General features: G+C 33.3%; 2 protein-coding genes across 2 annotated transcripts in view; both read right to left on the bottom strand.

Moving 5' to 3' along the window:
- Positions 1-8,454, bottom strand: part of LOC144427368 (uncharacterized) — an 82,141-nt gene extending 73,687 nt beyond the window's left edge. Inside the window, exons 1-2 of the mRNA XM_078116508.1 lie at positions 8,305-8,454; positions 7,626-7,735 (exon numbers count right to left, since the gene is read on the bottom strand). Coding sequence (XP_077972634.1) covers positions 7,626-7,721 — 96 coding nt within the window. The 5' untranslated portion in view covers positions 7,722-7,735; positions 8,305-8,454. The remainder of the gene's footprint in view (positions 1-7,625; positions 7,736-8,304) is intronic.
- Positions 8,455-11,125: 2,671 nt separating this feature from the next.
- On the bottom strand, positions 11,126-20,323 carry LOC144425221 (uncharacterized). The gene is made up of 9 exons (XM_078114743.1): positions 20,161-20,323; positions 18,844-18,954; positions 15,550-15,691; positions 14,913-15,059; positions 14,251-14,394; positions 13,806-13,898; positions 13,247-13,406; positions 11,722-11,816; positions 11,126-11,350 (listed from the first exon to the last, which is right to left on the bottom strand). Exons 3-9 carry the CDS (start codon positions 15,664-15,666, stop codon positions 11,336-11,338), a joined length of 771 nt encoding a protein of 256 aa, XP_077970869.1. The 5' UTR covers positions 15,667-15,691; positions 18,844-18,954; positions 20,161-20,323; the 3' UTR covers positions 11,126-11,335.
- Between the last annotated feature and the right edge of the window lie 3,396 nt (positions 20,324-23,719).

The following is a 23,719-nucleotide window of genomic DNA, read 5'->3' as shown; positions in this document are numbered from 1 at the left end:
CTGAGTATCATTTCCGGTATTTTAAAGTCTATGAATTCATTTTTACATATTTATTTCACCACTCAGATTGAATATGATAGTATATTTTATCATGCAAAATTAAACAGTGCTCCGTACATGCATTGTGTGGAACATAGTTAAAACGTATTCAGCTACATTATTATCATGGTATCTGAGTAAGTATTAATCATAAATACTAGAAGCTAACAAATGAAATCCAAGAATACAAGTCATTTATGCGTGGTTGGAATAATAGAAAAGTGTCTAGATTTATTCGGGCATCCTATTTGTCTTTTCAGCGATCTAGCAGAAAATTGTAAATATGTCGGGGGATTATAGTAAGTAAAAAATTGCATTGAAATCAGTCTCTAAAGACCATGGCAACCAGTTCCAGGATATCATTAAGTTCCAGAATGACGTGGCTCAAATCTCCTCCAAGATCCAGGAGATTATTAGCAGGCTGGAGACATGTGAAAAGCAACAAGACGATTTAGAATAATACAGCCGAAGAAACTGTGAAAATCAAAATCTCCGAAGAACCCTATCATCATCAAATTTGTCAGAAGATCAACGAAGAATTTGGTGTATGGTAGAAAAAAAGGACTTAAAGGCAGCGGTTTGTTCATCACTGAGTCCTTGACCCGTAGCAAGCTCGAGCTACTCGCCGCTGCCAAGGAAGCCTTCGGAAAACAAAAGTGTGCACAATGAATTGGATCATCTACGCTTACCTAGATAAAAGGTGAGTATTATCTTCCTCAAATTATATACCTACTCTCTCTCGTCCCCTCTACTCCAATGCTGATGCCCGCTCAGAGGGACCAACCTCAAGACGTAGCGGTGGCCTATGAGCAGAGGGGAACGATTAACTCATCCCCAACCTCTATTTTTCTTAATTAAATAGGCTAGTACTGTCTAATCAATGGTTCTCCATTTTTTAAACATCTGGAAACCTATATTGCCAGACTAGATATTTGACTTATTCTTTTCATTTTATATTTTTTTTTTACTTTTGTTTTGTTTTGCCACTGCCATGAAAACTAATTTAAAATATTTGCCACAAATCAGTTCGAATCAATAAAAAAGCTCTTTATTGTGACATTTGTTTTTCTTGGATACATTTAAAATGTACCAATATTTCTGGACAACAATATCATAATCATGAATCTGAAGCTGATGATATACCTTGGTGCTGTTTCCTTTGTGAAATAGATTGTATGCCATTCTCTTCTCTCTCTGATTCTGAAATATCGGAGTTATTTCTCCCCCTTCATACAGAAAAAGCTGAAGCCCAGGCACTTAACAAAATTTTTGATCCTGAATACCTCAACAAAATGTTTCTTGAATCAGCTGATACCGATGAATTCAACAACATTGATACTGTTTTCATGTACAATTGCTCAAATCAATATATCTGCTCCAGTGATATCAATGACCTTAACTTTAATGATAGCCTTAAGCTTAGTAGCTTCATGACTCTTTCAATTAATATCAGATCTTTAGCCTCCTTCAAAACCTACACAAAATTTGAAGCACTCCTCTTGGGCCTCCACATAAAGTATTGCTGCCATTTTTTTGACTCCACTTTTACCTAATATATGAATATGTATCTAAAGTTTGCACATAACTGTACCTAGATTAAATATCTGACACAAAAACAACCCAGAGATTAAAACACCACTTTTGACAATGTGATATCAAAATGACCTGTGTCTGTTTATATACTTAAATGCTTTTTTTTTTTTTAGGGACAGTTCAGATGAGACATGGATTACACAACATTTGAGTAAGTGCAAAACCACCTACAGTTTCCATAATTGGTGCATAATACGTCATTGGAAGTATTGATTAGCATGCGTTTCATATAAAATTAGAAATCTAGGCCAATCATAAAAATTAACTTCAATTAGTTCTTTTCAGTCACAGAAGTGACGCCTGTTGCTGGTGATAATAACATCCCACCATTGCTTCGCCCCCTTTCAATTATGATGAAATAAACTGTGAAGTTACATAACTGAAGTATTACTAAATTAGGAAATCCTTTCATATCACCACAGTGGGAAGGTTTTTATTATAATATCTCTGCTCAAGATCAAGCAAACTTTTGAAAAAAAAATCAAAGAAGTGGTATTAGCTACATTTGACTCCTTTGAGGACAAACATTTTTTCTGATAACTTGGGCCAGCATGACCGAGTAAACAACTTTTTTTAAACAAAAGCATTAAAATAGACTTGCTTTTGACAAAATAGACTTGAGGAGTGAAAAAACGAGTTGCTTGGCGCAAGTTTAAAGGTGCGAAGTTGAGATGAAAGCGCGACCCATCTCAGCGACCGGGCCCTGTCTGCTCAAAGCGATTCATAATCCTTGCCCCCCTCCTCCTTCGATTATTTCTAGAAAACAAAGCACGCGTAAGGCCATCTTGACATGTACCTGTAACAGCATTTTGTCACATGAATGACCGTGCCAATCACAGGACGTCATTCCCATATCGGCACCGCCTTGACGTTTATAGATACAATCTTGAAATTCCTTAATTTTAATGAATATCTTTTCTGACATCTGGATTAAGAAAAGTTGAAATCTCGGCATCCTAATCCCGGTTGAAATAGCTAATAAAAACTCAAAAATGTTCTGTCAATAAATATAAATATCCGCCAATGGTTTAGTGTACGCTAAAAATGTTCTACGGGCCACATGCGTGCTATGGTTTGGACTACCCTGCACATGACTATGCAAGCAAGTTCATAGAAAATCATCCCATCTTTGAGAAGCGATTACTGAGCTTGGTGTCAGATAAATATACTAAACCAGGGTTGTCCAAGGTCTCGCAGGCCGCAGTCAGAGAGAACCCAAAAGTAATCAAAACATCACAAGTTCACTCACTTTGAATATATTTACAAATGAGAGTTTACCTTTCTCATCAGATTTTTAAGGAAGATATATAGAGCCTTTAATTATTTACAAATTGCTTACTGAGAAATATTGTGGTATTTTCGGTATCTTTTCTCGTGTTTGGTTTTGTAATGTCGCTTCAAATATATTCTTTCATGACATATAATACTTGAAAACACACCAGGCACTGTGGTTTAACGTTGTTGTGGGCAAGGAAAACGTTCCCTCCCAGTTTACCTCAGTCAACTTTTTTACACTCATTGTATGATGAATTGTTATATTTGACTAATTTTATCACTTGAAGCCTGAGCAGGCCAGGTGCCATCGTTAAGGAACAACCAAGTTCATCTAAGTTGGGACTCTCTATCCAGCTAAAAAAAAAAACTGGATCGCGGCGCTGAGTCAGCTCTGCGGTTCATCACTGCTGTCACATGGCCAATGTTTGAAAATAGAGGAGTGTTTTTAATAAAATAAAAGCACAAAACGTTTCTCTAAATGAAGAGTTACTTGACTTGAGCTTAAAGTACAAAGTTTAGATAAAAGCCCGACCCATCTCATCGGGTTGGTCCTGTCTGCACAAAACAATCCACTCTCCTTGTACCAATCACAGGACGTCAATCCCCATATTGGCACCGTCTTGGCGTTTATAGATACAACATTGAAATTCGGTGATTTTAACAAACATGAATCCCGACATCGGGATTAGGAGAAGGACTATTCCCAGTTGGATAAAAAATAAATCAAAAATTTTCTGCCAATAAATACAAATATCTGCCAATGATTTAGTGAATAATAAAATTGTTCTGCGGGCCGCATGTGTTGGCGGCGGTTTGAACCACTCTGTACTAAACCATCACGTTGACAATAGAGAAGTTAAAACTGCACTAATATGATGCCAAATTTTTTCATTCTCCTTTTTGTTTAATAACTGACATGATGGTGAGGAAACGATCAAAATACATATTTTTATTTGGTCAAATTGGGCCCTCATATGCCCATATGTAAAGCATTGCTGCCATAATTTTCTTGACTTCACTTTTACCTAATATATAAATATGTATCTAAAGTTCACATTCACACATAACTGTACCTAGATTAAATACCTGACACAAAAACAGCCTGGAGATCAAAACACCACATTCGGAACAGTTTGAAAATGTGAAATTAAAATGGCCGAGTGTCTGTTCATATACCTGACTGCTTTTCTCTCGTAATCAAAAATGTTAGAAATAATAGGTAAAGTATGTGGGACAGTTCAGATGAGACATGGATTACACAACATTTGAGTAAGTGCAAAACCACCTACAGTTTCTATAACTGGTGTATGATACGTCACTGGAGTAATTTCCTCCTATAAATTAGCATGCGTTTCATGCAAAATTCGAAATTTAGGTCAATCATAAAAAATAACGTCAGTTAGTACTTTTTAGTCACAGAAGAGACGCCTGATGTTGCTGATAAAATCCCACCATTCCTCCGCCTCCTTTCAATTATGATAAAAAGTAAACTGTGAAGTTACGTAACTGAAGTATTACAGAATTATAAAATCCTCTCATATTAACAAAGTGGCAAGCAATTTTTGTTTTGTTAAGTCATATAGTACAAATAAGAAAGGTAAGTATATACCTTTGCTCAAAGATAAAGCAAATCTGCAAAAAATTAAAAAAGTAGTTAAAGCTACATTTTACTAAAATTGTATTCAATAGCCTGCTCACATAACAGCTAAAACATGTTTATTTGAAAAAAAAAGCATCAAAATAGACTTGCTTTTGATTAAATAGACTTGTGGGAAGAATCGAACTAAAAATATGGCAGGGAAACTAACGACTAAAAACCTGAAAAGAATATACTAACCTAAGAACATAGGCTTTTGACTGCAATAAATAGACAATCACTCATCTTAGAACAGGAATTCATTTTGACTTTTCAAATGGCACTTTCTATTAGGTATAGATTAGATACATAGATTAAGTATACTGATATGCTTTCCATACCTCTAATAAGCCTTGAAATATAGTTTGTCACATGACGTTATTAAATTGAAGTTCTATTTAATCACGAAGGTGACGCCTGGTGTTGGTCATAAGCCCACACATCTTTGCTCCGCCCCCTCCAAATTATGATGAAATTAACTAATTACGCAACCAAAGTATTGCAAAATCATGAATCCTCTTGTATCAGATGTATATTGAAGTATCTCATCAAAAGTACTCACATATAAAAAAATATAAATACAGAATTTTGCGAATTAAGCAAAACTGCAAAAAATATCAGAAAATATCAAGAATTACATTTAACTTTCTTGAAAACAAGTCCTTCTCAACAAAAGCAGCAGAACTTCTGGAAAGATGAATCCACAAAATAAAAACTGTTGTGAAGAACATTAGGAAATAAAACGTTCATGTGGCTTGACAGAAAGCTCAAAATAATATACTGATGCAAGGGCATGGGATTTTCACTAGGCAAAAAACAGACAATCGTTACTCCTAGAATTTAGATCAGTGTTTCTGATCACCCTCATCGCAACACAAAACCACAGACAGTAAATGTTTATTCTCGGTGAGAATATAAGCGTTCAGCTCATGTAGGGATGGGCAATGTAGAATAATTTACTATTCTAGAATAATGTAATCGAATCCAGAATACCGAATCCTATTCTATTTTCATACCTATTCAAATAGTGAGAATTTTCCTGATTGCTGGATATAGATGTCAAAAAATTATAAATGTATTTCTATAAATTTATTATTTATTTGGAAATGTCCTTAACATTGGATTTGATTTGATACTAAACAGGCATCTCCCATGACAATAACATCTAAGAATATTACAATATTTTTGCTTCCAATTATTCCAAATGTATGTAATCTATAAATACTGATATGCTAAATTGAGACACTATTCAAACACTTTAATAGTAAGGGGTTAAATACAAAAAGAGATATGAAACATTAACTCATTATTAATGTTAGAGTGTCGAGTGTACTAAAACACACCCGCTGAGAATTAATTACATGCAGGACCAGCGTGTGGCCACTGCAACCTATGCGACCGGTGTAAAATATTAAATTTAACCACTATCAATTAAAATCAACTTTTTATTCTGTGCGATCAAGACGTGCAAAACAAGGTTCCCGTAAAGGCAATTTCGTAGTTAGTTATTAGTCAATATCATCTAAAGACGAATTCATTTTCTATTATTATCGTTACATATCACTATCTACCCAGACTTGGCCCAACTCAAACTCAATACGGAACTATTTTGCCAAATGTGGCATCTTTTTTTAAATTTATCGGCGAATAAAATTACTACAGACACTCGATCAAACGTGCGTCTATCTTGAACGATAGGAACGGACCGAAAGATATGTAACCTTTTGAGGGTGAAATTTAAATGCGACAGATCGTCGTGTTTTGCGATAGAACTTTGTATTTCGGAAACTGGTGTAATAAAAGTAATAAAATTATTCCTAAATAATATTTGATTTAAATTAATCGCAAGTAATGTCATAACATTTCACGCCTGGCTTTTGGTTTACATGCAGAATTTTCTGGGAAAAACTCGAAATGAAGCTTAATTGAAGATTGTTGCAATCAGATTATCGGGATATCGCCAGTAAGTCAGCACAAATAATTATTATTATTAAACCCTAGCTAGATATAAAGCAGGAAAACGCAAAAAATGGTGCAATAATGAGTCTTCGGCGTAAGGTGTACTTCACGACTTCTCGTCCAGAATACGCCGATTGAGATTACAGTGTTTGATGTTTACTGATTTTACGGGTTCTTTGCGATTAGGCAAGTTTAATTAAACGAGAGAAATTTCCACGCGAGAAAGAACGCTCGTCTTTAATTGATAAATTAGAAACCCGAAATACAAAATTGACGCACGGCGAAAACGCAAAAATGGTGCAATAACGAGTCTTCGCCATGAGATGTACTTCGCCGACTTCCTGTCCAGAATACGCCAATTCCGATTTTACGGGTTCTTTCCAAGCAGACGCAAGTCTATTTAAACGAGAGAGATTTCCACGCCAGAAAAACGCTCGTCTTTAATTGATATTTAAAAACCGAAATGCAAAAATCGGCGCATGGCGCCGGAGAGGCGGAAACCGAATCCTGTTATCGGATCCTGTTGGATCCAAATACTTGGGATTCGAATCCTCCGGATTCGGTATTCTATATTGCCCATCCCTAAGCTCATGATTATTACTATGTAAGAATAGTGAGTACGATGGCATAATAGTCAAGGCCTATTGAGTCTATGTTAGCATGGCAGAATAAAAATTTCAAATTTAAACACCAGACCCGCAATATTACCCAGGGTGTAATAAATTAGCATTACCAAACATTCAAGAATACAGGTTGTAGTAGCTCTTCAAATTTCAGTGGATGTTGTACAGACAGAGCATTGTTCATAGTAAAGGGATAAATAATTCTTATGAAAATCGTTTCTATGGATATATTATAATTAGAAATGGCAGGTGTCAAATGAGGTGTTTTGCGCCAGATATTCAAACTAGAAATCCGTTGTGTGTGACTTTTAGATACTTATTTATGTATTAGGTAAATGTGTGCAATCACTCAGATGCAGGTTGCCACTTTGCCTAACTATTCTATCTTCAGAGATTAAAAAACTTCATTTTGAGCCAAGGGGTTATTGTTCAACCCAGACTTTCTTGTTCAACTCAAATTTTTACTTTTAAGAAACATAACATGAAAAATGAAATCAAACCTCAAGTCTTGCTTTATACAATGTTGATATGGTCAATGATCCCAGTGGAAAATGCACAGAATGATACAGACATCCTGATTTGTCAGTCGTCAACATCAGCCACGAGTCTTCTGGCGAATAGAAGAGAAGGAACATGTTACCATTTAGCAAGAGAAAAAGCAAATTACGAGGTGTGGAAACTTGCTTGACTTGAACGCCCTGAAATAATTATTTATGTACATTTGCGGAAATTAAATCTAAACGTACAGCACCAAATAAGAAGTGCAATGCCCTGTACAAGACGTCATTCAAATATGCTCCCGACCTTACAAATTGCAAGAAAAACTTGTCTTATATATGCACAACCAATGCAGGTATTCGAAACAGAATAATATTTGATTCTTGTGAGGATGCAAGGCAAACCAGTATAGTCATTGAGTCATCTTGATTCGCCATTATTCAGACTCAAATAATTTAAATGGAATGACTTGGGACTCTCATCAACTAACCGCCAGTGACATTTAACATTCAAGAGACCGTTGGTAATGCCGTCCGAGTGCCGCAAATGCAATAAGAAAGCCTAATAATATAGGGCACCTGTGCCTCTTCTTTACCAGTCATATGAAGTATAGAAAAAGTGGATTATTCGGTTTTTGCCATACCATTCCAAATTTAACTCAAAACATTTAATATTACCAACCTCTTGTGTACTTTCATTTTTATTTTCTTCTTATTGTAGCATACGCTGCTAAAACCTCGAAAATGTTCTCGGACACAAAAACACATTGCATGAAATCTCATTAACTCAGTCTGTTATCACCAAGAAATTTGAAGGATGTGAAAACTACTGAGAAATATCTAAGAGAAAAATGGAATAAATGATTTAATTTCTCAAAGTAAAAATTAATTAAACTCTTTTGATTTTATCAATCTTAACAAGTCTATGAATCTGTAATATTTAATTTTATTAAAAACAATTTTTTTAACCAATCGATATTATCCTCAATAAATCTCATTTTTTATTTTTTATTGTTTTGAAAAAAGTTTGGAAATCTCTCTCCCATTAATTCATATTGCTACAAATACTCATTTCTGCATAATATTTCATAAGGAAAGCACAAGAAAACCATTGCCTTACATTCTATGGATTGGGCTTATATGGAGAAACAATATTCTAACTTGGGATTAAGGGATTGTTTTGGAATGTGATTGCAGGAAATCTCATTAACTCAGTATGTCGTTAACTCAGTCAACAAAAACTTTAAAGGACATAAAAGCCACTGAAAAATATCTGAGAAAAAAAAGAAATGAATGATTTAATTTCTTGAATTGAAAATTAATTATCTTTTTTTTGATTTAATCAACTTTGACAAGTCTATGAATCTGTTATATTTAATTGATTGAAAGCTATTTTTTTCATCGATTGATATTATCCTCAATAATCCTCATTTGTTTTGTTTTTAAAAAAAGTTTGGAAAACTCTTTTTCATTACCTGCTGCCTGCTAGTAATTCCTGTTGCTACAAACACTCATTCTCGTTTAATATTTTACAGGGAGAGCACAAGAAATTTATAACCTCACGTTGTATAGATTGGACTTACATGGAGAAACAATATTCTAACTTGGAATCTTGGCATTTACAAGGAAACATTAGCAGACGTTAAAAAGGTATTATAATTAACAATTCTAGAGATTCGGTAGATACAGAAATCAATGCTGGATAAAAACTCAATTCATGTATCATCATGGTCTGTAGTCGAATCAATCACTAAACTGAGAGTCACTGGCGGTTAGTTGAGTACGAGCAGTGGTGTAATTCAAAATGATAAGAATAAAAACGGGTTTCTTTTTGCATCGAACTCGCTACCAACAGGTTCTCTCATTTCAGAAAAATATGCGTATATCACTATGTAAGCTGCATTACCATGACACACATTTCATAATTTGAATGCCGAACTTTTTAAATATAACGCTAGTTGTCATTTGTGGTTCAAGTAACCCATTCGCTGAGTTGTCTATCTTCTAACAAGACCGTCTTGGCGCAAACCTGTGCAATCGTCTAGTCAAATATTTTCTGATTATATATTTTTTATTATACACTCTTCTTGCTTTATTTTTATTTTTGCATGATAAAAACAAATATCTGAATCTGTCCATTAACTAGCACTGTTAGATATGATTTACTGTTTGCCAACTTTGATTCATTTATTACAATATTTTTTCAGTCAGTAAAAAATTGAATTGTACATAAATTTACAAAAAAAGTTATTCATACAGTTTTACTGAGGTATTTGAATTAAATAATAAACGCTACACACATAATTAAAATGGATAAAATCACATTTATTAAAAATATATTTGGAAGTCAGAAAACTTCTATCGTGGTTACAATAATATATAATCTCTCCTACTTAGGCAATGCACATGCTGATCTATTTTAACGATGCATCAATATGAATGCCCGGCGCAAACGACAGCATGGAGGCATTACTCCGCCGCCAGTGACGCCGCCACGATAACCCATCAAGATTCTAACCAAAACTATACCAAAATCTCACGAAAACGTCGAAGTACCTACCAAAGCCGCCAAAAACAGAGTGAGAGGTTTTATTTCCACTAACAATATTAACACGAACAGAGAATACAAAACAAGTTTGAAATGTTGCACAGCATTTTTTCAGGATTTCGTTTTTACCCAGTAATTTGTCTTAGCTTTCTCTCTGTTCTTTCTGTTCTTTAATTCTCATAAAATAAAACAATATTGCAATAAATAATATTTATCAATAACAGTAATTCATCATTATATACACATATTGCATTATTAGTTGAGTTATATTATAAGAATTCTCCATTTTTTGTTAGGTTTAACAATTTTCTTTTTTTCAAATGGTAAATTTCTTTCGTTTTCTCCGATAGTGCCAATTAACTTCAAAATATTTGAACAATGGCTTTCTATTACCAATTTTACATTTATATAAATAAAATAAAAAATATTTGGATTATGTATAAAATAAATATGATCGTGTTTGCACCTGTTAGTGGCTATGAATTGATATTATATTTTTAAATACGTGTTTCCGCCAAAATTAGACAGGGTCTTTTTTCAATTTCTTTCGAAAATAACACTAGGGCTTATTTTAGTCTTCTTCTTTTTTTCATTCAATAAAAACAAAATTACAAAGTGGAAAATTAGCCCACCAGATTTCCAAATGTTAAAAATGTGGAAACCGATATCAATTTACCTATACGTTACACGTTTTTCATTTAAAATAACGGCTAAAATAGATTATTTGATAGTCATTTAAAATAATCATTTAATTAAAACGTGTGGGAGAGATTTCTTGCTATCGTCTATATAGGTCAAAAATTTGCATGTTCGACTAGGTCCTATTTTAGGGGAGGGCTAATAGTAAAATCATTTTATAAATTCAGTCTAGACCCTTTTTGTCGGGTAAACGTGGTATCTTAATAGGTACTGTACTATTTCCTTTGACAATCCTTTTTTAAATTACATTCTGTACGTTTTAAGCTTTACTTAAATGTTTTGTTTGTTCCACTGCTTCTGCGACCCTACACAATTACCAATGCAATCGGTACGTTGAACGAACACTTTTACAATGCAAGTTTTGCATTTACAGATCTAAGGATTATGTCAACTGTTTTTCCTCTTTCTAGTTGGTTTCACCGTCTGGATAGTGTGTTGTTGTTGTCATCAGACTAAATTTCCATTTTCAAGAGCTATATGCCTGATAAATATATTGTTGACTATGTTATTGTGTATCCGTGGACGCAGAAAATCAGGGAATTCGGCAATTCTTTTTTCAAAGAATGTTATTGTCTAAATGACATTAATTAGTAATTAATAATTAAAAAGAAAGTTTAATTCAAATAAATAATATTCAAGAAACAAAAATTAAGCTTTGTTTAAAATTCATTCAAACCCACGCAGTTCTTATATACAAGTTCAATTGTGACAGATTCAAAATGGGGAAGATCTCGATGAAACACTTCGCTATTTATAAACTATCGCTATTTGTTGGCACGGTCTTTGATACGAGATGTTGATACGAGTCATAATGAATAGGGTTCAGCAATGAATTGGTCAAATTATGCATACCATCGGATCGTGTTCACGAATCACCCATGCTCTAATGTTGTTCTTGCAGCCATGGAATGTACTGTGATTGTACTTCGGCGCGTCGGGGGTATCGACTGTAATTTGAAAATAAAGAGTTTGTACATTTTGTTTCGCTGTCGCTGTTTGCTGTTCAAATATTGTAAACAGACTAATGGAGCCGTAATGTTGAACGTTTCTCAAAAAAACGAAAACTTGTTTGTCGGTAATTATCAATGACGCCTTTCGCGACTTTGAGAACTTCAATAATATATATACTTAATATATATATACAGAATATATATACAGAATTTCGTTGAAAAATAAAAATTTTTAACGTCATGTATATTATGATGTAATTTTTTAACACTTGAAAAATTCGTTTTGACATCATATTGGATATTATCATATTATTTCTAAAAAAAAAAATCTTGTGACGACATAAATGTTTTTCCCCTGGAAAATACAGAATTGAAGTTCTGGGCGAGGTACGTACGCTTCACGCAAGTGGGCTACCTGTGATGGGAACGTGACGTCATGATGACCGCTTCCAGTTCCAGAGGGTGTGTCCCTGGTACCCGTAACTTGCGGGACCGGTGCAACCCTAGTCTTGATTCTGCCCGAATGTCCCATAAATCCACATATATTTTTAAACAATTTTGAAGGCGACTGTGAAACAAAGTGCCAACGTGAACTTTTCTTATGCCATCTAGCGGTCAGAAAAAGTCTATTGGGCGAAACGTGGAAAGAAAATTCTGCGTACCCAACTCAAACTTCGCTACCGTCTAACGCCGCCTTATGGTCTGAAAATCTGCTGGGCGAAACATTCGTGGAGCGAAAATTCTTTATACCATAATACCCAAATTTGGAAGCTCCAGAAGTATTTGCACGAAGATGGCGCACAACCTGAGCATAGTATTTGTACCAGGTTATAGTTTCAGATTTGTGCGCCATCTTGGTACACATACTACGGGAGCGCCCAAACTTGTCTAAATATCCCATAAATATTCGCCTATTATCATTCTCAAACAACTCACAAAGCCACTGAAACTCAAATTGGTAACCCTAATCTTCTTGTGCGACACTGCAATTGGAAAAGTCCCTATACCAAGCAAAATAAAGTCAACAATTCTAAAACTACACATCATAATCATTTTTACACAACTCCCAAGACAACTGAAAATCGCTCTGTATCTTTTTCAATTTTTGCACTCACATGTCCCGCCATTCTAAAATCAGAATTTTTTTAGTCCATTACCCAAAATATCCACTCTGGCCAAAAGGGCACGCTAACAGTAAATAGATAAAAAAAATAAGAGTTTATAAATTGTATCCAATGTTTCTATTGCAAGAATAAATTAGGTTGCTAAATAAATTATTTTTTAAACAATATTCATTAATAATCGAGATTACATTAATGAGATTTGCTTTTGAGAAGCACAATGATAAATTTGTTACCAAATACGACAACCCTATTTAAATTCTTTCCCATTGCGAAGGCGTTTTTACTCATGTACGTAACTACCACCTCCTCCGATAGCAGCTCCCACGCCGCCACCTATGGCAGCACAAGTTGCTACTTCTCCAGTTATGACAGCAGGTCCGGCAATCAACATTGGAACGCCACCACCTATCGCCACTCCAATAACTCCCACAGCTAAGCCGAGAGCTAAAACTTTCCACCAGTTCTGTTAAAATCAAATGTTCAATATTAACAACTTGAAAAAAATCAATACACGATGATCAATTGTTTTCAAAACTGATGTGCGTCGTTTGTTTTTACTCGATAACCCCAAATCTGATTCAGTTACCGGTAGTCCACATTGTTGCGGTTTTTAAATGTCCCAACCTTGACTGCAAAATAGTCAGCATTGCATATGAGTAGAAGACAAAATTCCTAATCTTGAGACAAATGGTGAAACACTAAAATTCAATCGGAACAGTCATTTTTTTTTAGTTAGAACTAGTTCTTCATTATTATTTCGAGATGATGGAAATGTATCATTTTAAAAATGAAATAATGGCAGGAGTTATGAAAAATCATTGTTGATATTCAAAGTTTCAAAAATCGGGTTTTAAGTACTCACTTTCTTTTCCGTGCCAGACTGTGAGAGTTGCTTTTTAAGATTTTCATCATATGCGAATTCTTCAAATTCTTTTTTGTATTTCGAGAGTCCAGGCTGAAAATGTATTTTTTCGCTTGTTATGAAGGCAAAACAAGACAAACAGCAATACACCGCATAGCTTAAAGGGAGAAAAGAATTATTCAACCTCAAATAGGCATATCGTCCACTAATTACAATATACCAAATATATTGCTAATGAATTTCAATAAGTACGTTTACATGACTCATGTACTCAATTCCACCGAAAGAATGTCAACTCCTCACCTAGGGAGGAATTTCTTGAAGCAGTCTTATGAGCATCAGTGGCTGCTTATACCGAGCCTTGTTCAAGATGACATTGTGTAAAACAATGTAAAACAAAATAAATAACTGCACACTACGATAATAGGAAATACTAGTTTTAAACCTCTCTGTCAGCAATTTTGCTCATCTGTCGAAAAAAAAATTTCATATCTCTATTCTCTTTCTTTATTTTTTCCAGTTCCCTCACCAACTGCTTGTTGCTTTCTATATACTTCTTCAATTCCTTTTGTAATTGCTGTATTTCTCCCTTAAAATAAAAAACAATATATATTATGCAATATTATCATTGAAAGCATTTGCCCCCCACCCGTTTGTTCCATGACTCTCGTGTTAGCGCTTTTTACCAAGCCTCTCTCACAAGAGCAAACCTATACATGGCTTGTATCATATCAGTGTTTTCTCGCAATTCATTTATTACTTACTCAAAATTAAGCCTACATATCTTGTTCAAGGCCACACTCTGTGCATCTTATGTAAAAATTAACCACATTGCAAACAAAACCTCCACTGCATATCGTACTCATGGCAGCATAGTTGCTTCATGCTTTAATATAAATATCCCAGATTCCAACTTTTTTAATAGCAATTTTAGAACAACACAAATTATGATTTTATTTTATTTAATTCAGAAAAATATGAACTTTTTTAAAACAGTATAAAATCGTCTGTAATTTAATGACCCATGTTTTTGTTGAAATCTGCAAAACGATTCACGAATTTCCAGTCTATGAGAGTAGTTGTAAATTGTGTTCAAGTATAACCAACCTCCTTTTCCAGACTTGTTTTTTCAAGGGCCAAAATCCTTTCTTTATTCTGCTGATCTGAATTTTCGAGCTCAGAAATTCTTTTTGTTAATTCTTCAATACCGCCTTTCGAGATATAATCGCCTACAGGGTGAAAAATTGTTCTCACCTAGATGAAAAAGAGTGAATGATTGATGCCTTTCTAAATTTAGTTGAATTTGTTTGAACTGAGATTGTATTTGAAAATATATTGCTATAAAGGGGTTATTTTAATATTTGAATAATAATAACTGGTTTATAATATAAGATTATTGCTATCAGAAGAAGCATTCTCAATTACACTGGTCATATTCAATATAACTTTCAAAGCCATTTTATTTATTATAACTAAAGATAACTGCTCTTTGAAGACTTCTCTTATAATTTATAACCAGTTTTTACAACAACAAATTAGATTATTCCGGGAGAATTTTCATTTTTAGCACACCTCAAAAATATTACTTCTTTTTTTAAATTTAACAAAACTTTCGATAACTTTTCAGTTATTGTATTGTTATTTCATTAGCACTAGTTTCTAATGTTAAAAATAGAAAGTATATTGACAAATGAGGTTATAGCTTGTCAATGCCAAATGAAATATTGCAATCTTGACAACTTACTGAACTGGTATCATCATCGCCATCAGCATCATCTACACCAATACCACCGGCGGTAACAAATGCAGCGTTGGACATTGCAGCCATACCAATCGTCTTTACCAATCGTTTATTTGTCATCACAAAAGAAAGTGTGTATGGAAAACTGATATATACAACAAATAAATATAAGTAACTAATTGTATGACTGGAGTCGCACAGGACCGAGAGAGGTCTACAATGCTAATCCAAGTTAGCATGAAAAAGTAACTGAATGGGACACAACTACTGAATGCCATTAGTTGAGAAGTAAATATATTTGAGCCTATTATGCAGATTATTTAAAAAATATGAGACTATTTTGAAAAACTCCACTGAAAAACAAAATATGGGAGAAAAGCAAAATAAGGGAAAAAATTGATAAAAAAGACAGACTTTTGGAGCTTGACTATAATCTTCACTGAAAGATAGCACTAGGAATTACAGATAGCAGAGCTTAACAAGCTAAAATTTCTGGATGTTAACATTTACAAAAAACAATAGACTTTGCAAGCAAGTTAAACAGGAAATCTTTTGAGAATGTGATCTTTTTGAGAAGCGATAACAGAGTAAATATGTCAATTCATCACATTATCAATAGGGAATTTAAAATTGCACAAACATGTCAAATTTAAAGTATTCATTTTCTTTCATGTGCACACAAAAATGACATGGAGTAATGCTGCCACAATTTGCTTGACTTCACATCTACATTTACCTAATATATAAATAGGTATCTAAAGTGCACACATCTTTTCTAGTTTGAATACCTGACACAAAAACAGCCCGGAGATTAAAACACCACATTCGGAACAGTTTGAAAATGTGATATCAAAATACCCAGTGTCTGTTCATATACCTGAATGCTTTATTCTCATATTCAAAAATGTTAGAAATAATAGGTAAAGTATGTGGGACAGTTCAGTTGAGACATCGATTACACAACATTTGAGTAGGTGCAAAATCACGTACAGTTTTCATAATTGGTGCATAATACGTCACTCAAAGCAATTTCCTCATATCGATTGGCATGCTTTTCATATCAAATTCAAAATTTAGGCCAATCATAAAAATCAATGTCAATTAGTGATTTTAGTCATAAATATGACGCTCGATGTTGGTGATAAACCCACACACCTTTGTTCCGCCCCCTTTAAATTATGAGGAAATAAACTGTACAGTCACGTAACTGTATTACGAAATTATGAAATCCTTTCATATCAACAAAGTGGGAAGCTTTTTTTGTTTTAAATCTATTTATCATAAATAAGCAAGGTGCTCAGGCCATAGCTGCGAAAAATCAAAGGAGTACCAGTAGTAAATGCAATATTTTGCTCCTATGAGAACAAGCATTTTATCCGATAACTTGGGTCAGCATAGTCAATTAATCAACTCCTGTGGAAAAAAATCTAAAAACTTGTATTTTTAAAAACAAGCATTAAAATCGATCTAAAATCATCACTCCTCTTAGAACAGGGATTCATTTTCACTTTCAAAGGGTTCTTTCTATTAAGTATATATTAGATACATAGATACATATCAAATTTGAAATCTAGGCCAACCATACAAATCACCGTCAATTATCGCTTTTTAGTCACTGAGGAGTCGCCTGATGTTGGTGATAAACCCACACACCTTTGCTCCACCCCCTCTAAATTATGATGAAATAAACTGTGAAGTTACTCAACCTTAGTATTGCAAAATCATGAATCCTCTCGCATAAGATTTATATTGAATTAGGGAAAGGTTTTCACCTGACCCAAATTTCACAAAAATATTTCAATACATAATATTGCTCAAGGATCTAACAAGGCTCTGAAAAAAATGGAGAGTGGCAAAAGCTACATTTAAACTCTCTTCAGTACAAGCACTTTAAAAAATAACTTAGACCAATATGAGCAAAAAAAAACTCTGGGAAGGGAGATCTACAAAACAGAAATTATTGAAAAAAACAATAATATGATTGCCTTAGGACTTCTGACGTGAATGAATTAATACTGTAAGAAGAATAGCTGCGTCAACTAATAAATTATTGGGAGAGAAAACCAAGTAAGTTCAAATAAATTGTAACTATAATGCTACTCTTGGTGACTGCTTATAAAATAAAAAAGTTGTGAAAAATACTTTAATATATAATAAAGCATTACATGTTGAAAGTCATGGGTGTTGTAGTTGTGTTGCAAAAAGGTTAAAGTCAAACATGCTAGAGTTAGACTATATTTAGAAATTTTTAAAATAGGCTATGAAAATGCACCATTCAGGTTCCTCTATGAAATAGTAATAGGATTATTTCAAAACCATTGTGTCTTGAGAACTTGGGAATAGATTAATCACAAAACAGCAAAACATTACTCATTCACAAATATAGGGAGTCATGCTTATCTAAGTATGGATTGTACAATCATTAGAAACTACAATACAGATTCACCCAGTGCATATAGCTGGAAAGGGCTTGTACTTATAGCTGTATTTATTTTATGCATGGCCACAGGGGCATAGCCAGGGGGTGGTTTTGAGGGTTGTTGACCCCCCTCACCCCCCTTTTGAACTAATTTTGAAATAAAGTTGAAAAGGCCAGAAGAGCAAAAACATAGGAAGAGTTGCCGTGAGAATGTTTGCAACTGAATGATTTATGACTCAAAAGAGAATAGAATGTTTAGCGTGGGGAGAAGAACGCTGATGGAATGAAGTAATTATAAAACTCAAGGCATTTTATTGTAATGACTTGAATTTATTAACAACCCGCCAGTGAGATTTTACTCAGTGATTGTCTCGACTAGAAACTCTGATGATCCGGCACACAAAATATGGGACCTATACCATACAGTGAGATTATTGTATTTGAATACACAAAAAAATTGTCATATAAATGAAAATTTTTGTTCAAATCCATATGAAAGCCGTCACTCAGAATAGTCACAGCAGGTAAATATAGTTTTGAGACATCTAGTGTTCTAGTAAGAAAATATTTTAAAATGCACAATCAATTTTTAAATATAAAATACCCAATCCAAGCTTCAAATTGTCATATGGATGGCAAGTTTGATTTATGATTTTGACAGGGATCTTTTGTTCAACTTCAGATTTTCATATTCACTCAACACAAAGCTTTATGTGAGAAATCACATATATGTAGGTTGCAACTGGGCTTAACTATTCTATCATCGGAGGTTGAGAAGCTTTATTTTGAGCTCTTGATTCATTGTTTAATCGAGACCTTTTTGTTCAACTCAAATTTTTACTTTTAAAAAACATAAAACATGAAAAATGAAATCATACCTCGAGTCTTGACTTATGCAATGATATAGACATCAATGATCATTGTGGCGAACGCACAGAATGATACAGACAGACATCAGGATTTGTCCAACGTCAACATCAGCTACGAATCTTCCGATGAAAAAAAGAGAAGAAACATGTTATTATTTAGCAACAGAAGAAACATGTTACGAGGTTAGGAAACTTGTTATGAGTTTGAACCAATAACCTATGCTTAGTTATTGCTGAACGCCTTGAAATAATTATTTATGTACATTTGCTGAAATTTAGTCTAAACGTACAGCATCAAATAAGAAGTACAATGCCTTGTATAAGACTTTATTTAAATTTGCTCCCGACTTCACAAATTGGAAGAAAAACTTGTCTTATATATACACAACCAATGCAGATATTCGAAACAAGCTATTTTTGTACATTTATTGAGAGAGTTAGGAAAGTTGATAAGATGGCCTGCTACATGGCAAACCAGTGTAGGGGAGGGAGGCTCAAGTCATTGACTCATCTTGAATCACCATTTATCAATGGCTCAAATCATCTAAATCAGGGATGGACAATTACTTTCTTAGTGGGCTAGTTGCAGATAGTAGACTTCCTTACTTCAAACTCAATATTAAAAACTACGAATAAAAAATAGTTTATATATATTTACAACAGAAATTTATATTCATAAAAACTATAGTCGTAATTTTATCAGTCGGATGATACACTTCAGTGGGCCGGATCCGTCCCGCGAGCTGTAATTTGATCTGACCATTGATACAAATGAAGTGACTCAAACTCTCATCAACTAACCACCAGTGGTTGACTCAAACTTGAAAACCAAAAAGTCAAGTCATTAGAGTCTTAAGGTCAAGTAAATCACTCAGTTAAGTCTCACTGGTAGTTACTTGATGACAAGTCCGAGTAATTTCATTCAGATGACTTGAGTCACTTCAGGTCTTTGGTGAATTTGGCCAGACCAAGCCCTTTCCCAACACTAAAGGCTTTCATTTAATTTATGAAATTAACTTTTGTGAATTTCTAAATTCAATTTCATAGTTTTGAATTCTCTATGTTTTCTGTTAAACATGAACCAATTTACAACAAAAGATTACAGTAATTTAGAATGAATTCAGAGTAGAATAAGTTCAGAATTATATTTCTATTTCGATTAAAAAGAAATGCAATAAGAACACTTAATAATATAGGGCACCTGGGCTTCTTCTTTATCAGTCATATCAGGTATAGCAAAGTGGATAATTCGGTACCTTCCTATTCCAGCTTTATATATCTTTATATATACATCAACATTACTTTAAAGATTTCACTATTACCAACCTCTGCGTTACTTTCGTTTTTGTTTTCTTCTTATTGAAGCATACTCATACGTAGGTCAGACCTTGAAAATGTTCTGGAATGCGAAAACCCATTGCAGGAAATACCATATACCAGTATGTTATGAACAAAAACTTTGAAGGACACAGAAGCCTCTGAGCTCTGAGAAATATCTGAGAGATAATGATTCAATATTAAAGTCTTTGAGTTTGTAATGTTTGATGAATTAGAAATAATGTTTTCACTAGTATATATTATCCTAAATTTGAGAACTACAGGTGTAAATACTCTGTTATTGAATGGATGAATCATAAAATCTTTCACTGAGACTAGGGATGTAAGTTTCAAATATTTTTTTTTCGAATTGAATTTCGCATCATAATGTTCCGATTCGAATATTTCCGAATCTGATTCTATTTAGTATATCATCATATTATCGTTGAATTTCTTCAAATTTGAAAATAATATGGTATAAATTTTAATAAAATAATAATAATGAATTAAGAAAGTTACTAGAAAAACACACTGCATGAATGTCAACTACCAAATATATTACAGCTGAGATTAATTTTTTGTTACATAAAGGTATACTCAATTACATATTTACTTACATACAAATATGTTTGCGAATAATAATGGCCTTTAATGGGTGTATAACGATTGTTTTTTCTAAAAGTGATCTTCAAAATTTATCCAAATGGTAAACGATAGTTGGTACCGTATGCGCCATGATTTTAAAAGGAGAAATGACAACGAGGGGAAGCATCGCAGACATGTTTTTGAAAAGGTATAAAGCGATGATGTTTTATTATAATAATGTTATGTAGATAATTTGAAGAAACATTTAAAATATTTGTGAAACTTTGTAACATTTTAGGTACCGTAGTCGAACAAAATTGAGCAAAACCATTCGTCCCTCGAAAGCTGCCACCAATATGAAATATAACTACTCTGTGAGTGTCACGGCTTTGGAAAGCTGTGAACGTAAGGATAATAAAGGCTTTTGGTCGTTATAAAGGCGGCGCCGTTGTGTCGTGCAATTGCCTTATCTATTGAATTTTTTTTAAAAAGAATCAAGCCCACTTTTCTTAAATTGCTTCGAATCGATTCGAATTGATGTTGATTCGAAACGTTTCGATTCGAAATTCTGAAACTTACATCCCTAACTGAGACCCCTCGTCAATTGCAATTAGTCAAATATTTTCTGATTATATATTTTTATTATACATTTTTTTGCCTTTATCTGATTCTTGTATGATGAAAACAAATATATGGATCTTGCCACAAACTGGCACTGATGAATACGATTTCATTGTTCGCCCACTCTGATTTATTGATTACAGTATTTTTTCGGTCAGTGAAAAATTGAATTGTACCCATAATTACAGAGAAAGATAATCCTACAATTTAAATGGGGTATTAAGAATATATAATTAGCGCTACACACATAATTAGCATAAATAAAATTACATTTATCAAATATCTATTTCGAAATCAGAAAACTTCTACCGTGATTACACTAAATCTCTCCTACTTAGGCAATGCATGCACAACCTCATGCTGATATTTTAACTTTTTTTTTTTTTTTTTGCCAAATTTAAATCCATTGCCAAATCGGATTTATACAAATGATAGTTTTGGTGTATCAAAATATATATTTCAATATTATTGCATGAGGTCCAAATTTTATTTTATTTTTGTGATGTATTTTAGGTGATTTCATACAATGAATAAGTATACAATGAAAAGATAAGACAAATATTAAATAATTCAGACCAGATACATTTACCATTAAATTCCATATGTCAGTATCTCCATGAAGTATGCCCATTTGTGCATGAAGTTGAGACATAATTTTCCCATTATCATCAGTTTTAATATATAATATAAATATTAATTAACCCATCATTAGCATTTTTATTTTAAAAAAACAAAATTTTTGAAGAATTAGATAAATAATCAGAAAAACACCTATCATGCCATAGGTGATTTCTACATTTTCCATCTATGTTATCATTTTACACAAATTAGTAAATACGGTAATCTGTTACAATGGAATCTGTTGCATATTGTCATGAGATGGCCAGTGGTTGCATTGGAAACTTGATATTATAGCATGATGGATTTATTTAAAACCTCATCAATGTGTTGATCTTGCATAATATCATTTCTGCATCCACTGTCCATCAAACCTATGCACCCCAATACTTTACATTTAAAAACTGCTCTCAAATTGCATTGCATCCAATAAATACCATCATATTTTATAGAAATTTGAGTTGGGTTGCGCTGGATTGTTGTAAACTGCTTGTCTGAGGAAGTCTGACTCTGGTCGGACGAAACGTTACAGAAATACATTTGTGTTAGTGTGCAGCTGGACTCTTTAATTGAATAGAATATTTTATAGAGTTTCTATATTGCCAGATTGCTGACTTGCCACAAATCACAGTCAACAACACAGATTCGTTTTCAATGTTGTTGGCTATGATTTGGTCCGGATTAAGACGCCCTACATTACACCAATCCCAAAAATTCTGTGCCCAATCACAATTAAAAAACAGATGAAAACACGTTTCCTCTACAATATCGCATAATACACATATGCCTGATTCGTCTCTGATTCTTTTTTTTTTTTTTGCCAAATAAATTCCATTGCCAAACGGAATTTTCGTATATTAATTTTATTGTCGAATTAGTATAATTTGCACCCAATTAAAACAATTTCATAATTTCAAAACACATTGCCCACAAGTTCAATAATATATGTAACAATTAAAATATAAAACCATACCATTACCGGAGTTTTGTATCATATATAGTCCAATTTATATCCATTGAATATAGGTTAATCCATATTATCAGTCGTCATCCAATTCGGGCACACATTTTATATATAGTTACCAATAATTAATCGATTTAGTTAGTTTTTGCATGGAAATTAGAAAATAGAAAGTTAGACAGAAAATCAGAAAACAGCCAAAGTGGGTTTTTTGGCATTTCTCTATTCACTATCTATGTATGAATTAAATCAAAATGATGCATAAATTTGGACATTGGAATCTTTTCATGTACTATCCATTTAAGTTGGTGTTGCATAGAAAATGTCAATGTCATGTCACATCATGATTGACCTATGTATGAGATCATCCATATGTTCATACAATAGTAAATCATTTCTTTCACTTGTTTTCATTAAATTTAAAACTCCTATCAGTTTACATTTGAATATTGAGCGCATACTACTTTTACTTTTACCTATTTCATCATATTTTACTGAATTTCTATATTCCCAAATTGTTGATTTTCCGCATATTATTGTGATTAATTTAGATTTGCATTCCGAATCATTTGCTAAAATAGTAATTCGATTATTTTCTACGCAGCACCATTGCCAGAAATCAACAGCCCATTGACATTCCAAAAATAAATGACATAAAGTCTCTTCAATATTACATTCACACATAACACATATACCTGGTTCATTCATGAACCAGTGTTTTATTTTATCCCCTGTTGGCAGTCCATTATGAATAACCTTCCAACACAACTCCTTATACTTATT

This window comes from Styela clava, chromosome 1, assembly GCF_964204865.1.
Source record: "Styela clava chromosome 1, kaStyClav1.hap1.2, whole genome shotgun sequence".
NCBI lineage: Eukaryota > Metazoa > Chordata > Ascidiacea > Stolidobranchia > Styelidae > Styela > Styela clava.
This window is presented reverse-complemented; position numbering and strand designations above follow the sequence as displayed.

Excerpts from the sequence above, each read along its gene's own strand:
- LOC144425221 (XM_078114743.1), bottom strand. The coding sequence starts at position 15,666 with ATGACAAATAAACGATTGGTAAAGACGATTGGTATGGCTGCAATGTCC. Across the intron at positions 13,899-14,250 it reads GCAAAATTGCTGACAGAGAG|CCTGGACTCTCGAAATACAA; the intron begins GTTTAAAACTAG and ends ATACATTTTCAG. Across the intron at positions 11,817-13,246 it reads GGGAGCTGCTATCGGAGGAG|TCGATACCCCCGACGCGCCG; the intron begins GTGGTAGTTACG and ends TTCAAATTACAG.